The sequence below is a fragment of the Vidua macroura genome, chromosome 3 (genome assembly GCF_024509145.1).
Source record: "Vidua macroura isolate BioBank_ID:100142 chromosome 3, ASM2450914v1, whole genome shotgun sequence".
Classification (NCBI taxonomy): domain Eukaryota; kingdom Metazoa; phylum Chordata; class Aves; order Passeriformes; family Viduidae; genus Vidua; species Vidua macroura.
In genome coordinates this window covers 85,193,879-85,216,980 of record NC_071573.1, presented here as the reverse complement: position 1 = coordinate 85,216,980, position 23,102 = coordinate 85,193,879, and the positions used below count along the sequence as shown (strand labels likewise).

The 23,102-nt window shown below is 36.7% G+C and overlaps 1 protein-coding gene across 3 annotated transcripts in view; it reads left to right on the top strand.

Annotated features, from left to right (window-relative positions):
- Positions 1-23,102, top strand: part of RIMS1 (regulating synaptic membrane exocytosis 1) — a 160,091-nt gene that overhangs the window by 99,625 nt on the left and 37,364 nt on the right. For 2 of the 3 annotated variants that reach the window (XM_053972461.1, XM_053972462.1), the window contains 2 exons: positions 2,130-2,296; positions 20,018-20,250. The exons of the other annotated variant lie outside the window; for it this stretch is intronic. In XM_053972461.1, coding sequence (XP_053828436.1) covers positions 2,130-2,296; positions 20,018-20,250 — 400 coding nt within the window. The remainder of the gene's footprint in view (positions 1-2,129; positions 2,297-20,017; positions 20,251-23,102) is intronic. 3 annotated transcript variants of the gene reach the window in all.

The following is a 23,102-nucleotide window of genomic DNA, read 5'->3' as shown; positions in this document are numbered from 1 at the left end:
GATGATTTTGCATATTGCAAATCTGTTTAGCTTAATAGAAAGCCAGATCATTCCATGTGTTCAGATGGTTTTCATATTTTTACATGTCTCATTTAGAGTAGCTTGAAGGATTCTTTAGGAATTCTTTAAGAATTTTGCATAAAACATCAAGTCTGACTTGAGACTGGGGCAGTTTAACTTACACTGGAGAGAATTAACCATTCAGTTTTCTAGCCTCTGAATGTTTATATTTAGCCTAAATAAAAAATTTTCAAACTTGTATTCTTGCTCTGAATATTTTTTGGACTTTAGAAGGAGACATGATATCTTATTATGGAATAGGTCCAATAATAATTAGTATGCTTTTTGTTTCCATTTTGGAGTTGCCATTTTATCTTGCAGTCTGAAGGACAGCAATCAGCAAAATTGTTTAACAGACTCTACAAGCCATTAACAAAAGGTGATATTAATGAACATATTAGCATAGTCTCACCCCATTGGGCATTTATATTCAGTAAAGTCACAAGTCACTTGTAAAGAGAACCTCCCAATAAATTCCTGCTGTAGTTGAAAATATTTTTGAATATCATAGTACTTGATGTACCTTTCTGTTACCCATTTTCTTAAAGTTACCTTTAATAAACCAGAGCTTAGTCTCCTGCAGATGTTTTTACTCAGCCACTGCAAGGTCCTCACAGGTCCTCACAAACAGCTTAGAGTTTCTGCTAAGCAGTGTTCTAATGCACATCTGAGAAACACAGCGAAGCAATAAATTTATATAACCTTCATTTGTCCTGTAGATTTCTATATTTATAATTGGTGCTTAGAATTGCTTTATTCCTTCCCCTTCTCTACTCCTATTGACTTCCTCATTTTATGTTCAGTGTTTTACCAAGAGGTTTCCAGGTGTGCACAAGCATTGGTGCTGAAAGGCACTGGTGCAAGAGAAGGTAAACCTGGCTTAAGGAAAGGAGACCTGATATATTCATCTGTACAAACTCAAGCTTGTGTTTGCCAGGTTTTTGAAATTAAGTCATGGCATTTGCTGAGTGACTCAGCCAGAAACCCAGTGCCTAGTCAGAGTTTGTATATTGACAGACAGCCACAGATTTGTGTATGATTCATAAACAAACTTTTATGACTTGTAATTTTACAGAGCACAGATCTGGAAAATGAACTCCCTAGAGTCTCATGTCAAAAACTGCCTAGTGGTCCTATGTGTTAATAGTTTTCCCATAATATACCCTGGGAAGAATGCCAAGAGTACCTTCCTCTAATGACAGTGAGTTTTAGTTTTGTGAGCCTGAAAACTATTTGGTCCCCATATCTGTATGAGTGAAGGTTTAGATAAGTGTGACATTGCTAGGATTGAAACTTCCTTTTGTACCTGTCTGACTGATGATATGAGCAATAAGAGCATTATGTAAGGGTTGGTGTCACAGTTGATTTGAAAAGTGGAGTAACTTCTATGTCTGTCCACATATTCCTCCTGCTGGGTCTTCTGCTAGTTCTTAGGTATGTGCAGATATAAAAGCAACTAGATCAGGGAATTGATCTGCCTGGAAACAAATACTGTATTTACTAAGTTAGCCTTCTGCCTAACTAGTCCTCTAGTATCACAATACAAAGAGAAATTTTGAGATAGGAAATGTACTTTTTTCTTTTTTTATAGAACTTAGGAACTGAAATCAGTCCCTAATGCCTTCATGTAGCATTACATTTCATTCAGGCTCATATGCAGTTCTATGTGCAGGTATTTCATAGCATATATTTTTAATATTTTAAAAATTTTAAAAGGAGTCTGTAACCAAATGGATGGTGTGCATGTTCTTGAGATGTCTGTCTGCTGCATAAATATTTCATACAAGTATTTCACTATTATAGATCTAGCGTGCTGAAGAACCAACAGCCTATTTAATTTCCAATGCATTATTTTATTCCAGGTATCTTCTTTAGTCCATAAATAACATGTTTCATTTCTGTACTAGACATAAAGGCATTATTTAATGTAGGCATATCTTTGAATTTCATACAATTTTATTATATCTAAAAGCAGTTAAAGAGAATTGTCATACTTAGGTCATGTGTTGTCTCAATGAATTTATTCTGTTTTGATGAGACTCCTCACCCTTTCTTTTCTTGATCTCTAGTATAATATACAAACAGATCAGTACAGAAGTTGTGATAACGTCTCTGCCAAATCATCAGATAGTGATGTCAGTGATGTGTCAGCCATTTCCCGAACCAGCAGTGCCTCTCGCCTCAGCAGCACAAGTTTCATGTCAGAGCAATCTGAGCGCCCTCGGGGCAGGATCAGGTGAGTTCTCCATGCAGCTTCAATTGCATCACACTCCCTCTTTTATTGACTGCCGGAATACAAGCAGAAATTCTTGAAACTATATAAGCACAACATGAGAATTTGTGAAAAATGTTAGGCACATGTAAACTGTCTTCCATGATGGCCTAAGATGACAGTATTTTTGCAGTTGTGCATCCTAAACAGAAAGCAAACTTCCCATGAGGAGAAGATAGATTAATGTATTTATCCCACTTGAACCTGAACACAGGCTGTCCTCTCATTGCTGGCTAAGAATCAGAGTAATCAGTATGTCAGTAAGGTATCACAGCAGAAATATTACTAGATTTTTTTAGTTAAGCAGTTTTTCATAAAAGCTTGGTTTTTCTTCCTCAAAGTATTTTTCCCTACCTACATGCCCTTATTTTGCTGTTTTCATGTATATGATAAATTACTAGATTTGAAACTATTATTCATGTAGTAATTTTGATATTTTTTTGTTCAAAAGTAGTTTAATTAATTTCCGTTATCAATAATCAAATATATCTTTCATCCTTTATACTAATCTATTCTGGGGTTAGGGCTTTTTTAGATGCACACATTGAGTTTTGTTTTCATTTAACTTGATGACAAAACTCTCAGCAACTACAACAGCTCTAGGATTAGCTTGGTAGTCTTTGATTACATTTGCCAGTTCCTAAGCTGTTAAAAATTCGACTTTATGTGTTCTAAAACACAAGAAGAATTATGAACTGTAAAAAAAAAAATTATCCCTACCAAGAAGTCTGCCTAATGTAAGTCTGGAAGGCATCATTTACCACTCAGAATACTTCTAGACAGACTCGGTGCCTGAGAAGATCAGCTGCAGGAGTTTGGTGTGTTTATGCAAAAGGAAGGGATGTTTGGAAAACTCAGGAACTGGCCTCTATGTTTGAGCTAGACACACCTCATTTTATTTTCAAGGAATGTTCACAAGGGTATTTAAAGTGAATATTTCAGATTGGTGGAGGTATGCCCTGACAGCTGCAGTAATCCACAATCCAGCAGAACACTGCAGTGGAAGTGTAAATGTATTTAAAGTCATTTCAATTCATGTCTTTAAAAGCTGCATTTCATCATGTCCTAGCTTTTCAGTGTTTGACTCTTACAAGGGGCTTTTTTCATACCAAAATACCTTATTTCATAGGCACGGAATTTTTCTCAACTAGGTCCTCTCACAGGTCTTTGTCAGGTTCAACAAAAATAGGATTTTTTTCCCACAGATACGTGTAACAGATTTTATCAGAAATTTTCCTTGTGTTCAGAACATCTGATCGTAAATATCAGGACTGGGAGAGCCACTAACCTTGGGTAAGCCTGGCAAGGGTGAGACCTGGGCTCAAATCCTCAACCTCTTCCATTCTTAGGAGTAGCAGAGCACTTTGGGTGCAGGATTGGGTGACCTGGTATACAAAGCCAAGTGCCTGCAGTGGGAGTTCAGTTCAGCTTCACTCTAGGCCAGTAAAGTGAGATATAATTGGAATTCAGGTGCCTTCCCTTTCTGATACTGTCCACAGGATCCAGACCTCAGAAATTAGACACTTTTTGGTTGCTTGCTTTAATCTTCTCTAAATACAGGTAGTATTTCCATAGTGAACAAAATGTGTAGTAATAGCATACAATGCAATTCCTTCAGTAGAAATATGAGGAAGAAATTAAAAGATTGGGGAAAGGGTTGATTGTTTTAGGAACAATTTTTTTTCATCTTGAGATTCTTGCTGTGTAATTCCAGCCTTAAAAACTATGTATCTTCAGCGGAATTCACCTAAAAATAGATTTTTATTAAATTATTTTTTTTTAGCTTACCTAAACCACCATTAAAAGGAAGAAAACACCTATTCTCTTGGGTGGTTCACCACATCTTCAGACAGGTGTCATAGGCAGGGGAATCATCCTTTTCTAGAATTAGAAAATTAGCATTAGAAAATGTTGAAGAAACCCTAGATGACTTGTTTAGATTGGTTGCTTTAATTTTTGACATTTAAGATTAAAAGAATTTCTCTCAATTACTAAAGTTTCTTTAAGGTCAAGGAATTAGAAGTTTTAAGTTCAAGTTTGGTTAGTAATTTGAAATTCAAATTTTATTTTTGCCTCCAAAGAACCCAGTGTTAACATATATCAAATAGGATAGGATGGGATGGTTGAGCAGGAAGGATAGCACTTTCTGTCTACCTGTTTTTGTCATTCTGAAACCACCTACCCAGCATCATCTTCATTTGGAAGTGTGTCAGGCCAGTGGCCATGGCAACTGTGTGAGCATAATGTTACATTTAAGGACAAAGTTTGTGGAACTGTCTTTTCTATGCACCCACTTTTGTTCTCCAGATATGTTCTAGAGATGAACCTAGTAAGCATATAGAAACTCAAAGGAGGTGGCTCAGTGCTAGCCATTTCACTAAATTAAGTCATTCAACAAGTATCCTTACCTTGAAGAGTAGTCTGGGGTTCAGATTAGCAACCTGAAGTGATTGATGCAAGTTCTAAATATAAGCATATAAAATAGTTTCTTGCTTTCTAATTTGTTTAGCATTTTCAGGTATGTGTTATAACAAATGGCTTAGCGTGGATAAGCTACTCTGTATATTAAATTATTCAAAGCATCTTTCTTGTTACCATTTTGAGAAGTCTGGTTAACTGCCGTGCTCTCTAGTTGGAAGTGCAGAAAAAAACACCAGGAATTTTTGCTGTGTGAACAAAAAGTTCTGGGACTTCTGATTTGAATCAGAATCAGATTTGTGAATTTGAAGTTGGTGTGTATTTAATGAGTGAAGCCAAATTATCAGTCCTTCTTTATGGAGATTTGCTTTTATTGATCATGGTCTTTATGCATTTATAATGCAGTCATGCAGTACTTTGTGCCTGCATGTGTTGGAGATGTTACTGTGTATGGCTCTGAAACATTTCTCGCATCCTAAATGAAGCTGAAGGAAATGCTTTTATGGTTTAATGCAAATGATTGATAAGTAAGAGCCCATGATGATTAATCAGCACCGTATGGGCTTGATCAGACAAAGAAGGACATTTGCTGACTTAATAAAAAATTATGCCAGATTCTGTCATTGCATCACTTTTCATTTGTAGCCTGTTTATGCAGATAACCTGGACTTCTTGGTGCTGTTAAGTAGGGAGATGTCCTGCATGGTAAAGGTGAGGTGGAGGCTTCTGTTTTGGAGGAATAACAGGCTACCATAAGGTGTTTCATTTAAATACAATTTAATAAAATCTGCTAAATTTATGAAAGACTAAATTTTTTTTAAGGTGAATTTATCTTACTGTATCTGGATTTCAAACAAATTGCCCCTGCATTAGGAATATTACTGTTATCTCTCATTTTAAATTTGAAAACCACATCTTACTAAGAATTATGTTTCTTATCTTGATCAATGTGTGATATAATAATATAATGTCTGTGCCAAATTTTAATCTGTTTTTACACGCTTTTTTAAATTGAATGCTTAAGTGTTATTAAAATATTTTATATGAGCTTATCTAGGAAAGAGGATAATGTAATGAGTTGTAATAGTGGATTTAAACCTGTTCTAATTTATTTCACATGTTATGCCATGCCACTGAATGGCTTGCACCACAAACTCGTATATGGTTTTTAGGATTTATGTTCTCTGTATGTCACTGAAGTTTGTACTGACAGACTCTACCTGACAAGCATTTTCTTCCCTGATTTCCAGAAGAGAATATACAACTTTTGTGTAGCTGTTGTTCTTTCAGTACACTGACACTTAACTCCAATACACTTGAGCTTTAAAACAAGAATGACAGAGTAGAGAATTTATGATTTGGGATCAAGTGAGGAAGTGGTTGATGGGTTGATAGGCAATGGGTGCAGAGAGATGGAGGCAGCCAGGACTTCATAAACAACAAAACAGGGCAGGGAGGAGCCACCCAGAGTGTATGCACATGAATAAGGATGTGATTGAGAGAAGAGCATTTAGGGAAAGCTCTCATACCTTTTCTGGGAAATCAGCACAAGTGTATGGTTCTCCAGATGGCCTGTGCTCTAAAGCATGGGGAACAAGCAAGAGGAATTAGAGGTTTGCTGTGCAGCTGCAGGGCTATGGTCTCATCATGACCACAGAGAAGTGGTGGGATAGCTCATATTACTGTGCTGCAATCCATGGAAGCACAGGGCAGGATAGCAAGGAAGGATAGCAAGCCCTTTCTGTGAGAGAGCAGAATATGCAGGGAGCTCTGCCTGGAGATGGGTGATGAACCAGCTGAGAGTTTATAGGTCAGGATTAGAGGCCCAGCCAATGTCGTGATATTGTGGGTGTCTGCTCTGGACTTCTTGATCAGGAAGAATTAAATGAAGTCTTCTTCCAGTTGTTGGTTCTGATTTTCATGGAGAATGTAAACCATCCTGGTATCTGCTGGTGGAGCAATGCAGTAGGGCACAAGTAACCCAGAAGGTTTCCGTAGTACACTGATGACTGAAGGGAAAGTCTGGAGCAAGGACTCAGCAGAGAATGATCTCATCAAGGAACATTTAAATAAACTGGAAATGTAGCAGTTATTGGCACGTGATGAGGTGTACCCATGAATACTAAATGAGCTGTTGTTGACTGATGGCATTGCAAAGCCAGTCAATAATCTTTGGAACGTGGCACTCAGGGGATGTTCTTGAAGACTGGAAGAAAAATCATTACTGCTATCTTCAAGAAGGGAAAGGGATCTTGGAAACTATAGGCCTGTCAGCCTTAGCTCAGCCTCTGGGTAGGTGATGGAATAAATAATCCTGTAAACTGTTTCCAAACATATGGGTAGAACAAGGGGGTGATTGTGGATAGTCAGCATGAAATTACAAAGGGCAAATCAAGCCTGACCAGCCTGATGGCCTTGCTTCATTAGTTGACTAGCTTGATGGATGAGGGAAGAATATCAGATGTTCTCCATCTTGTCTCTGCTATGTTCAACACCCTCTTATAAAACACCTTCCTAGACAAACTGAGGAAGTACAGCCTAGGTAAGTAAACAGTGAGGCAGATTGGAAACTGGCTGAATGCCAGGCTCAGGGCATTGTGACTGTGACACAAAGTCCAGCTGGAGGCAAATAATTTATGGTGTATGCTTGGGGTCAAAATTAAGGCAGTGCTATTGAACATCTTCATTAGTGTTTGGAATGATGGAGCAGAATGCACCCTCAGCAGGCTTGCAGACAACAGAAAACTGATAGAAATAGGTGATATAGCAGGGGATGTGACACTATTCAGAGGGACCTCAACAGGATGGAGAAAACGGGCCATTAGGAACCTCGTTAAGTTCAACAAAGGAAATGAAAAATCCTGTGCCTGGGGAGCAGTAACCCCATGTGCCATTGCACATTGGGGACACACAGCTAGAACACAACTTTGCAGCTGGAAAGCACCTTTTCAGAAAAAAAACCTTCTGGATGCTAAGATGAACCTGAGCCAACAGTGCCTCCTTGCATTAAAGAAGACCAACACCGTCCTGGGCTGCATTAGGAAGAGTGTTGCCAGCAGGCTGAGGAACGTGATCCTTCCCACTCAGTAGAGCTGAGTAGCTCTGGTGAGACACCTCTGCAGTTCTAAGTCCACTGCTGGCTCCCCAGTACGAGAGACATGGAGCTACTGGAGCATGTCCAGCAAGAGGCTATGAAGATGGTGAAGGGTTGGAGTGTCTGTCATACAAAGGAGAGGCCAAGAGAGCTGAGTGTTCACCTTGCAGTAGAGAAGGCTCAAGAGAGCCTTCAGAGGCTGCAGTGAGGGACTGGAGAAAAAAGGCCAGACTCTTCTCAATGAGAGGATGAACACAAACTGAAATAAGGCAAATCACACTAAAACACAAGAAAAACATTTTTTTTCTGCAAAATTTATTAAACACTGGAACGGGTGGTACAGAGATTTTGCACAGTTCCACTATCTGGGGATATCCAAACCCCAGGCAGGTATGGCCCTGAGCAACCTGCTCTTATCACACCTGCAGTGTGCATGAGAGTCAGACCTTTCAATCTCCAAAAGTGTCCTCCAGCCTCACCTGTTCTGTGACTCTCTTTCAGATTTTCATTTCATGCTGCTTATTATGCTGTTCTCTTGCACAAAATGCTCAGTGTCTTTAGTTTGGAGCCAGGTGAAGTGACTGGAGATTTGCCATCTCACTGAGGACAAACAGCAGCATTGAGCTGCAGATCTCTCAAGATGATTTAGCCAGAGGTCACTCTCTGGATTGGAAATAGATTTTCTCCCACTGGTTTTCCATCCTCCCATGTAGTACATTAGAGCTAGTTTGATACAATTTATAGTGGTGAGGGGCTAGAGCGAGTCTGAAGGGTCTTCTGACCTCTTCTCAGGATTCCCAATAATGCTGCTTGTTGCACCATAAATGTATGTGATGTGACTGGTGCAATACAGTTGTTCACTCCTTCCTTCACCCTCTCTTTAGACCAGGGCTGCAGCCACCCTTCTCAGCACACTGATTCACTAAAATGCAGCACTACTGCACCACAGAGCCAGCTGAGCAAAGTTTTACTTCATGTCATAACAGTGAAGGAAAACAACACACCAAGGTTTTTCATGCATTTGATGAGACTGAGGTCTGTGTTGAAATAAAGAAACCCATTAATTTCATGTTAATTACAGAAGTAATTAAAATCTTTATATTGAATTTGTGCTACAGTGACTAAGGGTGTAGTCAAGATACTTTACTCATGAAAAGAATGAAATGTAAAATCTTTTAATTATTGATATAAATATTGCAAAGAGAACTAGTGGAGGCAACAACAAAAAACCACTAAAGCTTATTCATCAATAAAAGTAAATCACCTGTAAAATGGGAACAAATTGACAAGTAATTTCAGACTGGCTTTGTGGAGAATATTCACTATGCCACATTCATTATCTATACCTGGGAGAAGATACTAAAAATGTGTGGAGTATAACAGATCTTTTGTGCCCTGCCTAAGTTTGATGCCATATTTCTTAACAAACCAATGTAAGGGCAAGTTCACATTATATAAAGAAAGTATTGAGCTATATAGATTTGCAGTGGAATATGCAGTGTTGGAGCCTAGCATAAGAGGGAAGTGTTTGTGTGTACTAGGTAAAATTGGATATTCCTAGGGTTTATAGCTCTCCTTACTTGTATTCTGTATAAAAATAAATGTTATTTTAATTATTCAGGGTGTTATCAACCCAGATCCTTGTCTGGCAAAGGAGATATCATGTACTTGGAATCAAGGTGGTTCCTCATTCTTGGATTCTGAGAGCCTTCAAGGTGTCATAGTAGAAGGCATAGTAGATCATCCTGTGTGCTGTGGCACTGCCAAGCAGATTTAAAGAAACCCAAACGCCTGCATGCCTCGTGCATGCCTGGCTGTGTGCCACCAGGTAACAATGATCACAGTGCTCTGACGGTGTGCTGGGCCGGGTCTCCTGCTTAGAAGAAGGTGTTAGCTATGTATGAAGAGCTAGATCCTACAAACCTCCACAGCTACACAGACAGTGGTGTGGCAATATCAGTCTGCCTCACGTTGAAAGCTGGCCCTTGAATGGCATTTTCAAAGGGGTGTTTCCTGGGTTTCTGCTTAAATTCTACCATGTGCAGCATTTCAAAACATCACTATGGAAGGTCTGTTCCGTATTTCTCAGGCCTAAAGCACCACACAGTCAAATTACATACCTGTTGCAGTAGCAGAAATGATGAATTCTGCTGCATGTATATTCACTTATGAATGATATCAATGTTTTCAGATGTCACATTTCTAAAGAATCTTGAACCAAGTTCTCATTTACTATTTATCTTCCATATTATGCCTGCTTCAAAGCCTGCATAGCTCAGGTCTTGCAAATGTTTAGATGGCTGCAGTTGCAGTTTATCAGCTGGGCTATGGATCACCAGAATCAATGCTTCAATATGATTTGTTTTTAATCAGCTGTCAGAGATCCAGTGCAATGGTGCTTGTTGAAAAGTTGCTCATTTTCTTAATGTGAACTGGCATGACTTTGGGGACATAATGCTGTTGTTCTCTTTTCTGAAGTTTCCATTTTAATGGTCATAATACTAAGTTCCCAATTTATTTCTTAAGTTATGTCTCTGCAAATTTAACTTGACTTATGGCTATTTTTTGACCTGTGTATTTCTTTCTCATGACAAATTGTAGATCCTGCAATTTTCATGTGCAAGATTTTTTAAGATGATTAGGCTATGTTTTTCATAAGTATGAAATCCTGCCTCTTCTATGTAAATTTGAATTCCTCCTTTCTAAAGACCAGTCTACACTAATTAAAGTAATTTGCATATTTACAATGCAATATTTCTTTTGTATTAAAATATACAAATAACAGTCTTTTTTTCTGGATTGGAAATTTATGAGCCAAAAAACAATGTGAATTTCACAGGAAAGTGAAAACCCATTAAACTCTTTAACAAGTCTACACTCAAGATAGTGATACATTTTTACAGCAATTAACACACTTTTAATGGTTATTAATAACATGCTGTGGATCACATTAGCATAATGGTAACATTTTAAATCTGGGTTTAAAAAGAGCACTGGTTCATATCTTTATTTAAAAACAGGGAGGGGAGACTTCTGTGTGTGCTTAACAAACTGATACCTTAATTCAATTTCCTCCTAGAGGAATAAATGATCTTTGCCAACACAGAGAGGTATTTTAAACAAAATTTTAAACTTGTCTAGTCTTTATGTACACCAAAAACTCGAGCTGATGGAAAACTTGTCAGTCTTCATGTAACTGTATTAAGTAGCAATACTATGACTGTTACTTTGCTTAAAATACAATTAAAATGTAGAAACATGGATATAAGAACAAACAGTGCAGGCCTTGAAAGATAATACAGTTTTATTACAGTGCAAAATGAAATTTAGAGTTATTGCAAATTCCCTAGCAGGGTTAGCAAGGACTAAGAGCTTCACAGATGTGGACAATTGTGTTGTGGCTGTCATCAAAACTGATAAATGAAGGAGGGTTTTTTTTAAAACTTCAGGATGGTAATAGTGTTAATTTTTGGGAAAAAAAAAAAAAAAGAGAGTATTTACATTGCAAAAAGCCTGATCAAGATTTTGAGGTGAAGCCATAGAGATAAAGCCTTCTCTAAATTTGTTTAGAGAATTTGGCAGGAACTGTAGAAAGATAAAGAATGGTCTTCTCACTTTCCTAGTTTATTACTGCTCTGGGAGATCACTCTCTGCCCCATAGTTTTTATGTGATTAGTGACAAGTCATTCGGACATGTCTTTGTTGGTGGTCATATGCTGCCTGTTGCATGGGAATTTATTTTGTCTTGATGCTGTGGATTCAACATTCCCATCATGAGGGAACTTTGGAGCACGACTCACATGATTTTTTAGGGTTCTGGTTTGTTTAACCCAATGACTGAGTAAGAGATTGCGTGGTTGCTGAGTTCACCACACAAAATGGGATGATGGCACATGAAAAAAGCTTTCTCTGCAAAAGCAGAGAGGATAGTGAGTGTTTTGTGGCTACAAATGATAAGCTGGCCATCTTTTGGGGGGTCATAATATACTAAATACTTGTGATGGGACATTGAGAGGACTTGTCTTGTTCAGTTTCCACAGGAATTTTTAGGAACTGTTTTGTTTTTGGAAAGAGTGCTAAAAGGAATTTATTCCTCAGTTTTCCTATTCTCTTTCTACTTCGGTATCACCATGAACTCTTTCCTTACAGGGATTATTGTCCATTACAGCTCTTTGTACTCCAGTCAGGTGACTTTGTCTTGAGTCATGCCTGATGGCCAACAATTGCAGCCTCCCTGCATCCTGGACAGCCTAGCTAATTTCTCCCAAATGCAGAACAGACAAGAGGTGCCATTCCTGGGACGTACTCACTTTGTGCCTCTGACCTGGAGACAAAATAGTAATATCCAGGAAATGTCCAATCTATTTAGCAGTAGGGCCTGTGAGTGAGTGCAATGTCACTTTGTAACAAGAAAGTTTCCTGGTAATGAAACAGATCCCTTTGAAATCTCTTAAAGAAGTTGTTCTCTTCTCTTAAAGAAGTTGTTTTACCAAATTGACAGGTACTCAAAAGAACTGGCAAGTACTGTATTTGTGCCAAATAGAAGGATCACCTCATTGGAATCTTTCAGTTAGGCATTAGCCACTTCTCAAAGTGAAGTGAATTGATAATTTTGGTTTTGTTGTTGGTTTTGGGTTTTGTTTGGTTTTGGTTTTGGGGTTTTTTTCTTGTAATTTCCTTCAAAAGGGCCAGGCAATCTGCCATAGTATATCAGCTTGAACTTAGAATAGATTAAAGAAGAAATTTGACCATGGGCAGAAACCAGGCATGAAAAATTTCTACCTAAATTTTTCATGTTTGACAAACAGAATAGATATAGGTAACAGACAAGGCAATTTTTGTCTAAAATCTCCACAGTGCAAGCATCCACTGCAACACTTGAAGTAAATTGCCAATCCTACTTTGTTTCTGATTATCCAAGTCACTGCAGCTAAAAACTAAACTCCAAAAAAGTTTAATTACCGTGCACTTCTTTAGAGAGAAACACATTGAGCGTGTACTGTGATTAGTTAATATTGCTGCTCAGGTGATCTGTCTTGGGGCAAGGACAGGCACTCTGATGTAACCTGAGTCACAACTTCTACATTTTTCAGGGGGAAATAGAGGGCAGTAACCTCCAAATTATTACCATGAAGGCAATATAAATGATTTTAGATAAGCTGCTTAAAAAATATAATGTATCCTCTTTACCCCCAGAGTGTATTACAGATGGAAACTTCTGGTGCTGAGGTCATTTATCTACAACACCAAGGTGAAGCCAGAGTAATTAATGTTCTAATTATTCATTATCTAAAGATAATGATTTTTGAAAATCCATCATTATAAACTGCTTTATGTATCTGTCAGAAAGGGAGGGAGATGGAGTCTTTAATCCTTTCAGAACATCTGTACATGAAAAATGTACTACGGAGCATTGCTGCTGCATTTTTAATTATCTAATTATGTTTCCTCTTTTAAAGAAACTGTCACATCACCAGCAGTCTTTCTTAACTATTTCAAAAAGACTGAAAAATTATTTTAATTGGTTTTTTGTTTAATTACTGCAGTTGATAAAGATGAAATGTAATCCATAAACTTTTAGTTTAAGTACATTATGCTAATATTTTAAACAGGCAGTACTTGTTATTTTTAGATTAAAAAAACGGATTAAAATGGCAAAATAGTTTTGGCCATGGCTCAGACCTCAGAGTACTTCTCACTTTCTTTATCTTCATCTCAGTTTACTATATTTTTAAAATTTTATCTGCACTTTTTTTGTTAGTCCTGACCTTGCACTGTCCCATTTAGCTTTTCAGATTCTCCTCCTGCATTTCCTATTTTGTTGCTATTGCCTGTTGCTGTCATCTACTTTTGAAAAGGAGTAGTGAGCAATGTATTTCATATCAATGATGTAGCATTTTTTACATGAAGAGCAGTGACACCACAGGTACTTCAGTACCTCGTGCTTTAGAGGGAAAAAAGCCAACAGGCAAAATAGCATTATTCCTGAATGTCATGCAAAGAAAGAAAAACTGGTGAATTCAGCCTTCTTGATACTGAAAAAAGCTGCCTTCAGTGTTGGCCTGCACATCTTTGTGTTTATCAAACACACACACACTCCCCCATACACACCCGATATCTATTTTCTTGATACAGCTTGATTTAACATTTACATCCTTCCTATGTTTGGTACAGTTTAACTGAATATATATGTGACTATATGCAGTCAAGTTTGGGTCATTTGAGCTGTTTGTCCTTTGATTCACATGAGCCTTTCCACATCAGCTTTAATAGCAATACTTAACCCTGAGCAGTGCCCCTGGAGTGGCTGCTTTTGTGTTGCTTTCATTTTATGACTCATGTCATTAGCTGGCTTCAGGCTGATGGTGCCTTGGGTATGTGCAGGCAGACACACGGGCTCCCACATACAGAGACAATTGCTCTGCTTGTTTCAGAGAATATAAATTAAGTTGAAATGTTCATGGCAAATAATAAAAAATCTGCTTATCTTTTGCTTGGAAAACAGTTAAAATCTGCTTATCTTTCATAATGTTCAGGCTTACTTTCTGAATTGTTATTCTTTCGTTTCATAGAAAAATGCTAGTTTTTCAAGTTTAAAAAGTAGAAATCCGTCAGAGCTGTGAAGCTGGCACAGTTCAGTGGTCAGTGTGCTCCTGAGAAAAACATTGTCACAGCCCAGATTCTGATATACTGTGTTCCAATATGGAAATATTCTGATCTTCCAAAGTAGGATTTTAACCAGTTAAGCTCCCAGAGGAGGTTGCTGTAGTGAAATCTTCCCCAGCCCTTACCTCAGTGGGAGTGTGCAGATTGAACACAGTGGGGCTGGGGATGTGTCATCCCAGAGGGAGCAGCTGTGGCACTGAGTGGCACCTGCATGCAATACAGGAATATTGTCAGCAACAGATATAACTTACAAATTACTGATCTTCAAATATCTTAATACACCAATAGGACTCTAGTATGGTGATTTGACAGCAGAAGCAAGTTTTTTTTTTGTGATTTTAATAGCTATTTCATAGGACATATTTCACCCTAGGACAATCTAATATATGATCAATGTGCTTGTTAAATCAATATATAGTTCCAGTTGGTACAGACTGTACAAAATTATTATTTAATCGAACCAACTTTTATGGCCTAAAAAGTTCTTTTGACTAACTAGAGAGAATTATAATATAGGATATATGTTTGTCCTTTGGTTTGTAAAGCACCATGTTTCAATTAACTTATTAAATACTAATGAATATTTATAAATATTTATTTTAAAAGTTACAGTAATTTATCTTGCAGCAAAATTTATATATCATGTAAAATATAAATATTTTTTTAGAATGACAGAAAGTAGTAGATAAGTGTTTTTATTTATTGATTATATATCATATAATACTAATAACAAGACACTTATTTTTAGAAATGTAATGTTTCTTATTATAAAAATATCTTCCCTTTGGTCCAGAGCTATTTTGTGTTTAGATTATTAGTATTCACAAGCTACTTCATTGCAAAAGGGTGCCACAGGGGCTATGAGTTAGTACGTGGTGCTGCACTGGCAGGAGAGAGGGGAGGCACAGTAGCTTATGCTGGTGGGGGCCAGGGATTCAGCTGGAAGATTCAAGTTGCTGCAACTGCCTGAAAAGAACTCACAACATCATCTACACAGCAAGGAATACAGGGCATCATTTATTTACTCATGGCTTGCATTACTGGGAAAATGGCTGGAGTAAAAATGAGGGCTCACGAAAATAAACACCTAAAATATTCTTTTATACATCATCAGTAATTCGAAGAGAATGAAGGAAATGCTGTAATTTTAGCAATGGCTAATCATTTCAGATTTTTTTTGTGAAAGGATATACTTCCAGAGATTATATAGGTGAGTTTATGGACAAGCATTTTTCTAGTTTTCTTACCACTGTCTTACTAACTTTCTTTTTCAGGTGGAATGTGCAGGTATTTTATGTAATTACTGAGAGATTCTGAGTATATATCTATATACCAGTTTTCTCAAATCAAATTATTTCTATGCTTTTATGAATCTTGAATACATATATTGTAGTTATCTGTACATAGAAAGACATATCATGATTTAATACAAGTACTTGGCTTGATTTCAGTTCTATATAGTTGAGTGTGCTGTACTTTAATATAAGCAAGTACAATCCACAATGCTCTTATAACATGCTCATCTTAAAAAATTTGTTTCAGGGTTAATTTTTATGCTAGTTTGTAAATCAAACTACTCTTTGATTAAGTTTTTTGTCTTAAAAGCTCATTCTTCGTTCCCAAGGATACAACTTTCAGGTAGGGGCAGCTTGCAAAACTGAATGTGTTGTTTCTTTCAGAACTCTGATGGCTGACATGTGAATACAGACTTGATGTTTTGTGTAGTTCAGGTACAACTGTGGATGGATTTGTCTCAACTGAATAAGTTCTGGCAGGAAACATAAGCATTTTTCTCTTGGTGGAGGGAGCAGTGTTGTCCCTGCTGATTCAGGAACCTGAGGGTAGTGTCTGACCCCAGTGCTGGGGAGGCTCCTCTGCTCTTGCTGGGGTTGAGGGGGGTTTTCTTTACAAGTTAAATTGAATTTTAAAAAGTTAGAAATCCAATGACTCTTTTTCTATGCTGAATATCTGTGAAGTGATACACAGGCCCATATATTTTGTCTGTAAGCATTCTTAATATGCACATCACTTATTTTGTTATGACTGTAATTAGAAATTCTTAGAAATAACATAAGACTTTTGCTGAGCCATTCATCAGAATTGCTAAAGATCATAAAATAATTGTAAATAAAAATTTAGTGAATTAATTAATTTATGACTAAATGGACTATACTGATAAATATGTTACTCTTCATTATACTTCTACAGAAAACAGTATTTATTTATTGTGTTATGACAACTAGGTTTAAATAAAATTTAATTTACCAATTTTAGCCACAAGCCTGCAAAAACTTGCATCTGCATTTAAATAAATGGGTTAATAATCCCAGCAATTCTGGAAAACAAAATAAAAACTGAGGTGTGTTATTATCAAAATAGCTAAATGCAAAGGGATATATTCATGCAGGTCCTTTTCTTGTTTGTGCTTCCTAAATTAAACTCTAACTGTAGTGAATAAAGCAAGAGTGTGAGTGAGGAGCTTTTTCTTCAAGTGATAATCAATAATGTAATGTTAAAACATTGTGTTCTAAGGATAATCAATTAGATGGTATATGAATGCTGAATTTTAAATGCCCATTCTTTTGAGACTGTTTCAGTTAATGAAAAATAATAAAGTAGCACAGGGATTAGATGAACACAAACAAATTCTGTTTGCCTCGTAATGACAAGAGGCAGCATTGCACAGGTGTAGGATCCTAGGTCCTATCCCATTATGCCCATTTCTAGAAAATTAATGGCTATTTTGTACTAGTACACTAGAACATATTTCCTAGGAGAGTAGGACTTCATATTTGAAAGGTAAAAAGAGGTATAAGATTAATTTAAATTCTAAATTTCTCTGGTTTTTTTAAATTAAGATAAATCTTCTAGTTTCCTCTACCTGTTGCAGAGAATCAAAAATTAAATTTATATGAGTCTTTGAAAAAAGCAATTTTCTTTATTATTCAGAAGCTTTCTGTGTTCCCTGAATTAGTGAATTCATTGATCAAAAATGTTTTTTTTCCAAAAGTTACAATACTACCTTTTCTTATTTCTCAGCTGGTGGACATCACTGCCCCCTAAATACATATTAAATGAAGTGCAATTAGAGCATTTCAGGTAAATTGTAAAAAAAAAAAAAAAAAAAAAGAAGTGAAGGCTGGCATAAAAACATCGTGATTTTAGTATTTATTATATTCATAAACACTTGAAATTCAGTAAAGAAAATTCAATAATATGGCAAATAATTCTTCATTTGCATGGCAGATTTTATAGTTCATTGAACTTTAGTGCTGGAAATTATAGGTTTATAGATTAGCATGTCAGCAGAGCACTTGTTAATATAGTTCAAAAATCAACAGATGCTCTCAAAAGAAGTATTTTCAGTTTCTTTCCCCTCTCTTACTGACATATTGATGCATAAACTCAGGAATTGACAGAACTGACAGCTCCAAGGCTCAAAAATGGGAACAAAATGACAACAGAAAGCTTTGTGAAGGGGCCATTTTTGGCAACACAGAGACAGTCACTGAAATCCAATTCCAAGTGCTGTTGGAAAGAATTTATCCACATGGAAAGGAGTTGTCCATGTCTAATCAAAGTAGGAAGTAGAATCCCTCAAAGTGAGGCCTGTGTGATTCTGCCCTCTCCTTGAAACACTGAAGAGTCTCTTTCTCCAGAGAAGAAACCGTTAACAGTGTTTCCTTCTATCACCCTAGAGGCCTGTTCTTTGATACTTGTGTGGAAGATGGTCTTTTTTAAAGAGGTTTTTTTTTTTTTTTTTCCCATCTAAAATTCTTCCTAGAATGATTGAATATGTTTATGTGTGCACTCACATTTATGTGAGAGAGTGTGTGGTGGGGAGAGTGGTGATAAAACACAAAGGAATTCTATACGGCAACTGTAAAATACATATGTCTTATATTTTTGCCTTGCAAACCCAAAAGCCAGTCAATAAAGTTTCTCTGGAACGGGAGGGAACATAACAGAACCTGTTTTAAGCTCAGTGTACCTCAGGTAGTCCACTCAAATGTGTTGAACACTTTGGTGCATCAAGCAGCTTGTTCTGTTGGATGGTACAGGTGGGTTTTTATCTGAGCTTAACAGGAGCAGATTCTAAGTGCTGAAGATAGTTAAAGGCCTATGCAGAGGTTGATAGTGATCTTTCTATTAAGTGTTGTCTAGTCAAAGACTTTACTTTTCCAACTACACTTTCAACAATTTTTACACTGTTTTAATTATAGTTTAGGGATACAATTTTTTATACTTTCCTGGCTCTGTCTTGGGACAGGACCGATTCAAACTCCAGCAGGGCTCAGTTTCATAGAAGTTACAGGATTTAATCTTTTTCCCATTGACCCCTTCATTTTTCCCTGGCCTGATTTCCTATCTGTCTGAAACTTGCCATGACATAAAAAAGCCTCTAACCCCACTCTATCTAATTTTGACTGGGGGAGAGGTATGAGGGGTGGATGGGAATGGGGGACAGGAGCAGGCCATTGCATCTGCTGAGGAGAGAGCTTGTTGGGAGAGACTGCAGGACTATTGGTTAACAAATAAATTTTACTTCAAAATACTGAAAAACTGAAAAAAAAATTCCTAAAATAGCGTGTTATCAGTAGGTCTACTAATCAGCAATACAAGGTCAAGGAATTTCCTACATGCTTGCCTTATTTAACAACTGTGTCTGAAGTGAGTCTAGCTGCAACTTAAATTTCTGCATCTCTTCAGAGTGACAACTAACTTTAGAGCTGGGGCTTTTCTTGGTCACAGCAGACTTAGGACTGGGTATTAGTATGTCCTGTGTGTATTTGAGACTGTTCTCTAAACTTTGTGAACACTTTATCCTGCCTCTATACAGTGGAACAGAAAAAGGATTTGTATAGAAACATTCAAATGCAATTCAATAGCTAAAGGAACTCGATCAGAACTGCCAGAGTGATTCTTTTTTCTATCAATCAATGAAAATTCTAGTGGGTTATAAGGGATTTTGCCTCAAAATTATTTTGCTTTCATACTGTGATTATTGCACTTACCTTTAATGAAGTGAGAGACTGAAAACCTAAAAAATCCTACATATTGCATGATCTCTGTGAAAAGTATGAAAATTTAGATTATACCTTTATTTCTGTTGAGTCTTAAGGCTTTGGTGAACAGCACTGATAAGATGCATGTGTTAAACTACTACGCCACGTTAATTTTCTTTGGTTGTAAAATTGCTGTTTTATTTGTTTCTGTATTGTGGGGATATAGACAGGAAGGCTTCACATAACTTTTAAGTATCTCTCTGTTGCTCTAAAAACATGGGGAAGTGTTCATTTTATTTGTTTCCCTCAAAGTGGAGGACAAACAATAGTATTGGAAATATGTACTCCGAGGAGCATCAAATTAAGCTTTTACTTGTGAACCAAACAAATGGAAATATATCAAAACTTAAAATTAATTTACTGATTAAAAAAAAAAAAAGGCTTTTGGAAGTGCTGTTACACAGACAAATTAACATGTTTGTTTTTACTTTGTAACTGTAGTACATTTACTCCTAAAATGCAAGGCAGACGGATGGGGACTTCAGGGAGAATCACTAAGAGCACAAGCGTGAGCGGAGAGATGTATAAGCTGGAGCACATTGACGGGAGCCAGTCGGACACGGCTGTCGGCATGGTTGGAACAGGTGGGAAGAAAAGGCGTTCCAGCTTTAGTGCCAAAGTGGTTGCCATAGTGTCTCGAAGGAGCAGAAGCACATCTCAACTTAGTCAAACAGGTGAGTGAGACACACACTCTTGGGAAACAGGACTGTCACCAAACATGGTTTACCATAATTTCATCTGTGGCATCTGTGTTACATGTATATGCATATAGACCGCTCGAGAGAGAAGATTTTCCAGCTGTAAATAAATTTCTGAGATATTAATTTTCTTTGATTATTAAACATCTGCAAGAAACAATATACAAATGTCTTTTAGAATATGTGCTGTAGTTACTTTCTGTCCTGATCAGTGAAAACCGTTGTCTCTTAGAAGCCCTGTTTACAGGTAGGCCAGGAAATGGAATGGGACACATGTCAGTATCAGCCGTGCATAACCACTTGCTAAGACCAGCTTTTTATGTGTAGGAAATTTCTTTTAGCAGAAGATATGAATGTGGAAACTGAAATCTGAGCAAATGAATGGCAGTTATGCAACTCGAATCACAAGGTTGTACCTGTAGAGGCATAAAATAAGTTTTTAAAAATTACTTTTGCTTTTTGAGTTGAGAGTTAATCTAATACTTTATTTTTTTGTAAGTAATACTGGCAAGTTGGGGTCAGTGATTTCAGAAAAATTAGATGACAACACGATGCTTCATTAGGAGCATAAGCCTTCCAACTCTTTATTGTGACTCCAGAAATCTTAAAAGCTTCATATCAGCATACCCTCCAGGAACAAATACCATACAGAAAGATAAAAAAGGGAAGAAGAGTGTTTTAAAGTCCCTGTCCTGCTCCTGAACCCCAGTGAAGACTTTTGCTTTTGTCTTCAGTGGGAGCAGGACCTGACCCTAAGGGTCCTTTCTTACTAAGAGAAGGAAAACAAAGAGGAAAAGCTTCCACCTAGCATGCAATGCACTCATATATCAGCATTCCTTTCACATAGTCAGGGTATCTAAACTAAGGTAAGTGACAATATTGTTTATTTATATCATCAAATACTTTCCCCCTTTCCCCTGGTTTTCTTTGGTTGCCAGATGGGCAGTAGAATTGATCCTTTCACAGTTAAAGCTTGAACCAAATGATAAATGAAACTGATGTAATTGAAGCCCAGAACTGTAATTAATATTGTGTTGTTCAAGAATGCACTGTGACTAAGTATGAGACTGGAATATAGATAGTTGTACACAGTAAGATGCTGGTTTAGATGCATCAGAATCAATGGTGTGCTCTGTAAGTAATAAAAAGTGGTATTGTCATGTAGAAAGGATTTCTATGCTGATATTTTAGTCCACTTAAAATCTGAGCTGTGACTCCCAAGCACTTCTCGGTATCATCTATTTAAAGCTCATATTTTCCTAATCTTCATAGAAAGGTACTATAGTTCTCCAAGTTTTGCTTGGTGTAAATTTCAAAACAATAGGAATTTTGCAAGGAATGGAACTTCTAAAGTTTTAATGAAACTCAAAGAGCAAATCAAATATGAAAAACATGATTAAGTATTATTCATGATTGTAAAACAGTTCAGAATCATCTTTACCTTTTGTTGTTGTGACTCAGGCTAAGAGTATTATCTATGGTATAATCAGAGCAAATAAAAATGTGTCATTTTTTGTCAGTCGCTAATTTTGAATTTTGTCAAAAATCAGTGAATTAAGTTAATGTATTTTTTTAGAACAATATATGCATCAGACTTGATAGAGCTTCCAAATGACATTGTTGGAGGCCAAGTACTTGTCCTAAATCAGGAACCCACTTCCCTTCTTCCCTATATTATACAAGACGAGAGGAGAAACCTAAAAATGTCTATTTCATTTTAATGTGTTGTGCAACTTACTAATCTCTCCACTATTGAGAATTATAGAAAAATTCTGTTATGACAATATAATACATACTAGGTACTTCTTCAAAATTTATTATGTGAAAATTGTTTCTAATAGTCAAGGTCTGAAGTTTTGAAACTGATGTGAAAATGTATGGGCCTCCAAAAGTGTTACCAAGTAGGAACTTCTGGGACAGATCTTCAGGAGCTGGAGGTGTGGTGTTGATGCAGTATATGAATTTTAAAGGAAGCATAAAAATATAGAAATAAATGTGTAGCCTTCATAGGTTGTTCGGGTTTTATTTCTATGACTTGCATGATTATAAGTAAGGGAAGCATGACACACAGTTATTTGTTTTTGAAAACTCAGAAGATCAGAAATAAAAAGACAGAATTTTTTGAGAAGCGTAGCTTCTATATTCTTATGGTTCGAGGAGATCTGAAATTCTAGTTTAGTGCTGTCTTCAAAGCCAGTAAAGTTTATTGCCATCTCACTTTTTTCACTTGAAGAAATGGTCAAAAAGGGCTGAATTTTACTTTTGTAGATAATTCTTCCTTTTAACATACTGCATGGGCTTGATGTTATATAAAAATGGAAGTGGTGTGTATGGAACTGCTGCAAGGTAGCTATTATTTATAAGATTTGATTTTCTATTCAGCTGAAAAAGGAGTGTGTGTGTGTGAGCCTGTGCATACATGTTTGTGTCTATACATACACACAGGGATTTCTTTGTACATACGGAGCAGATCCACTTGCATGTTGAAGTTAGAAGGACCAGTAATCATTATTTTACACACCCACTTCAGTGCTGTTGGAAAATATTTATTCAGAATATGTGCCTTATAGATGATCAGTGAAAGAATTGTTTCTATTTTTTTGTAAATCTGAAATGGAATTATGTATTTTTGCTGCACCTTCCTTTTATGTTTAAGATTTCATAATACTTGTAGTAACTGTTCTGTGAAATCCCTACTTACTATGTATTTATTCATTGTGCCCACAAATCAGATCAATTAGATAGTTCACCAGAAAAAGCTTTTAATCTTCTGACAATATTCCTAATGAAAATCCCACTCTTCTTATCACAGTTAAAAAGAAGAAAAG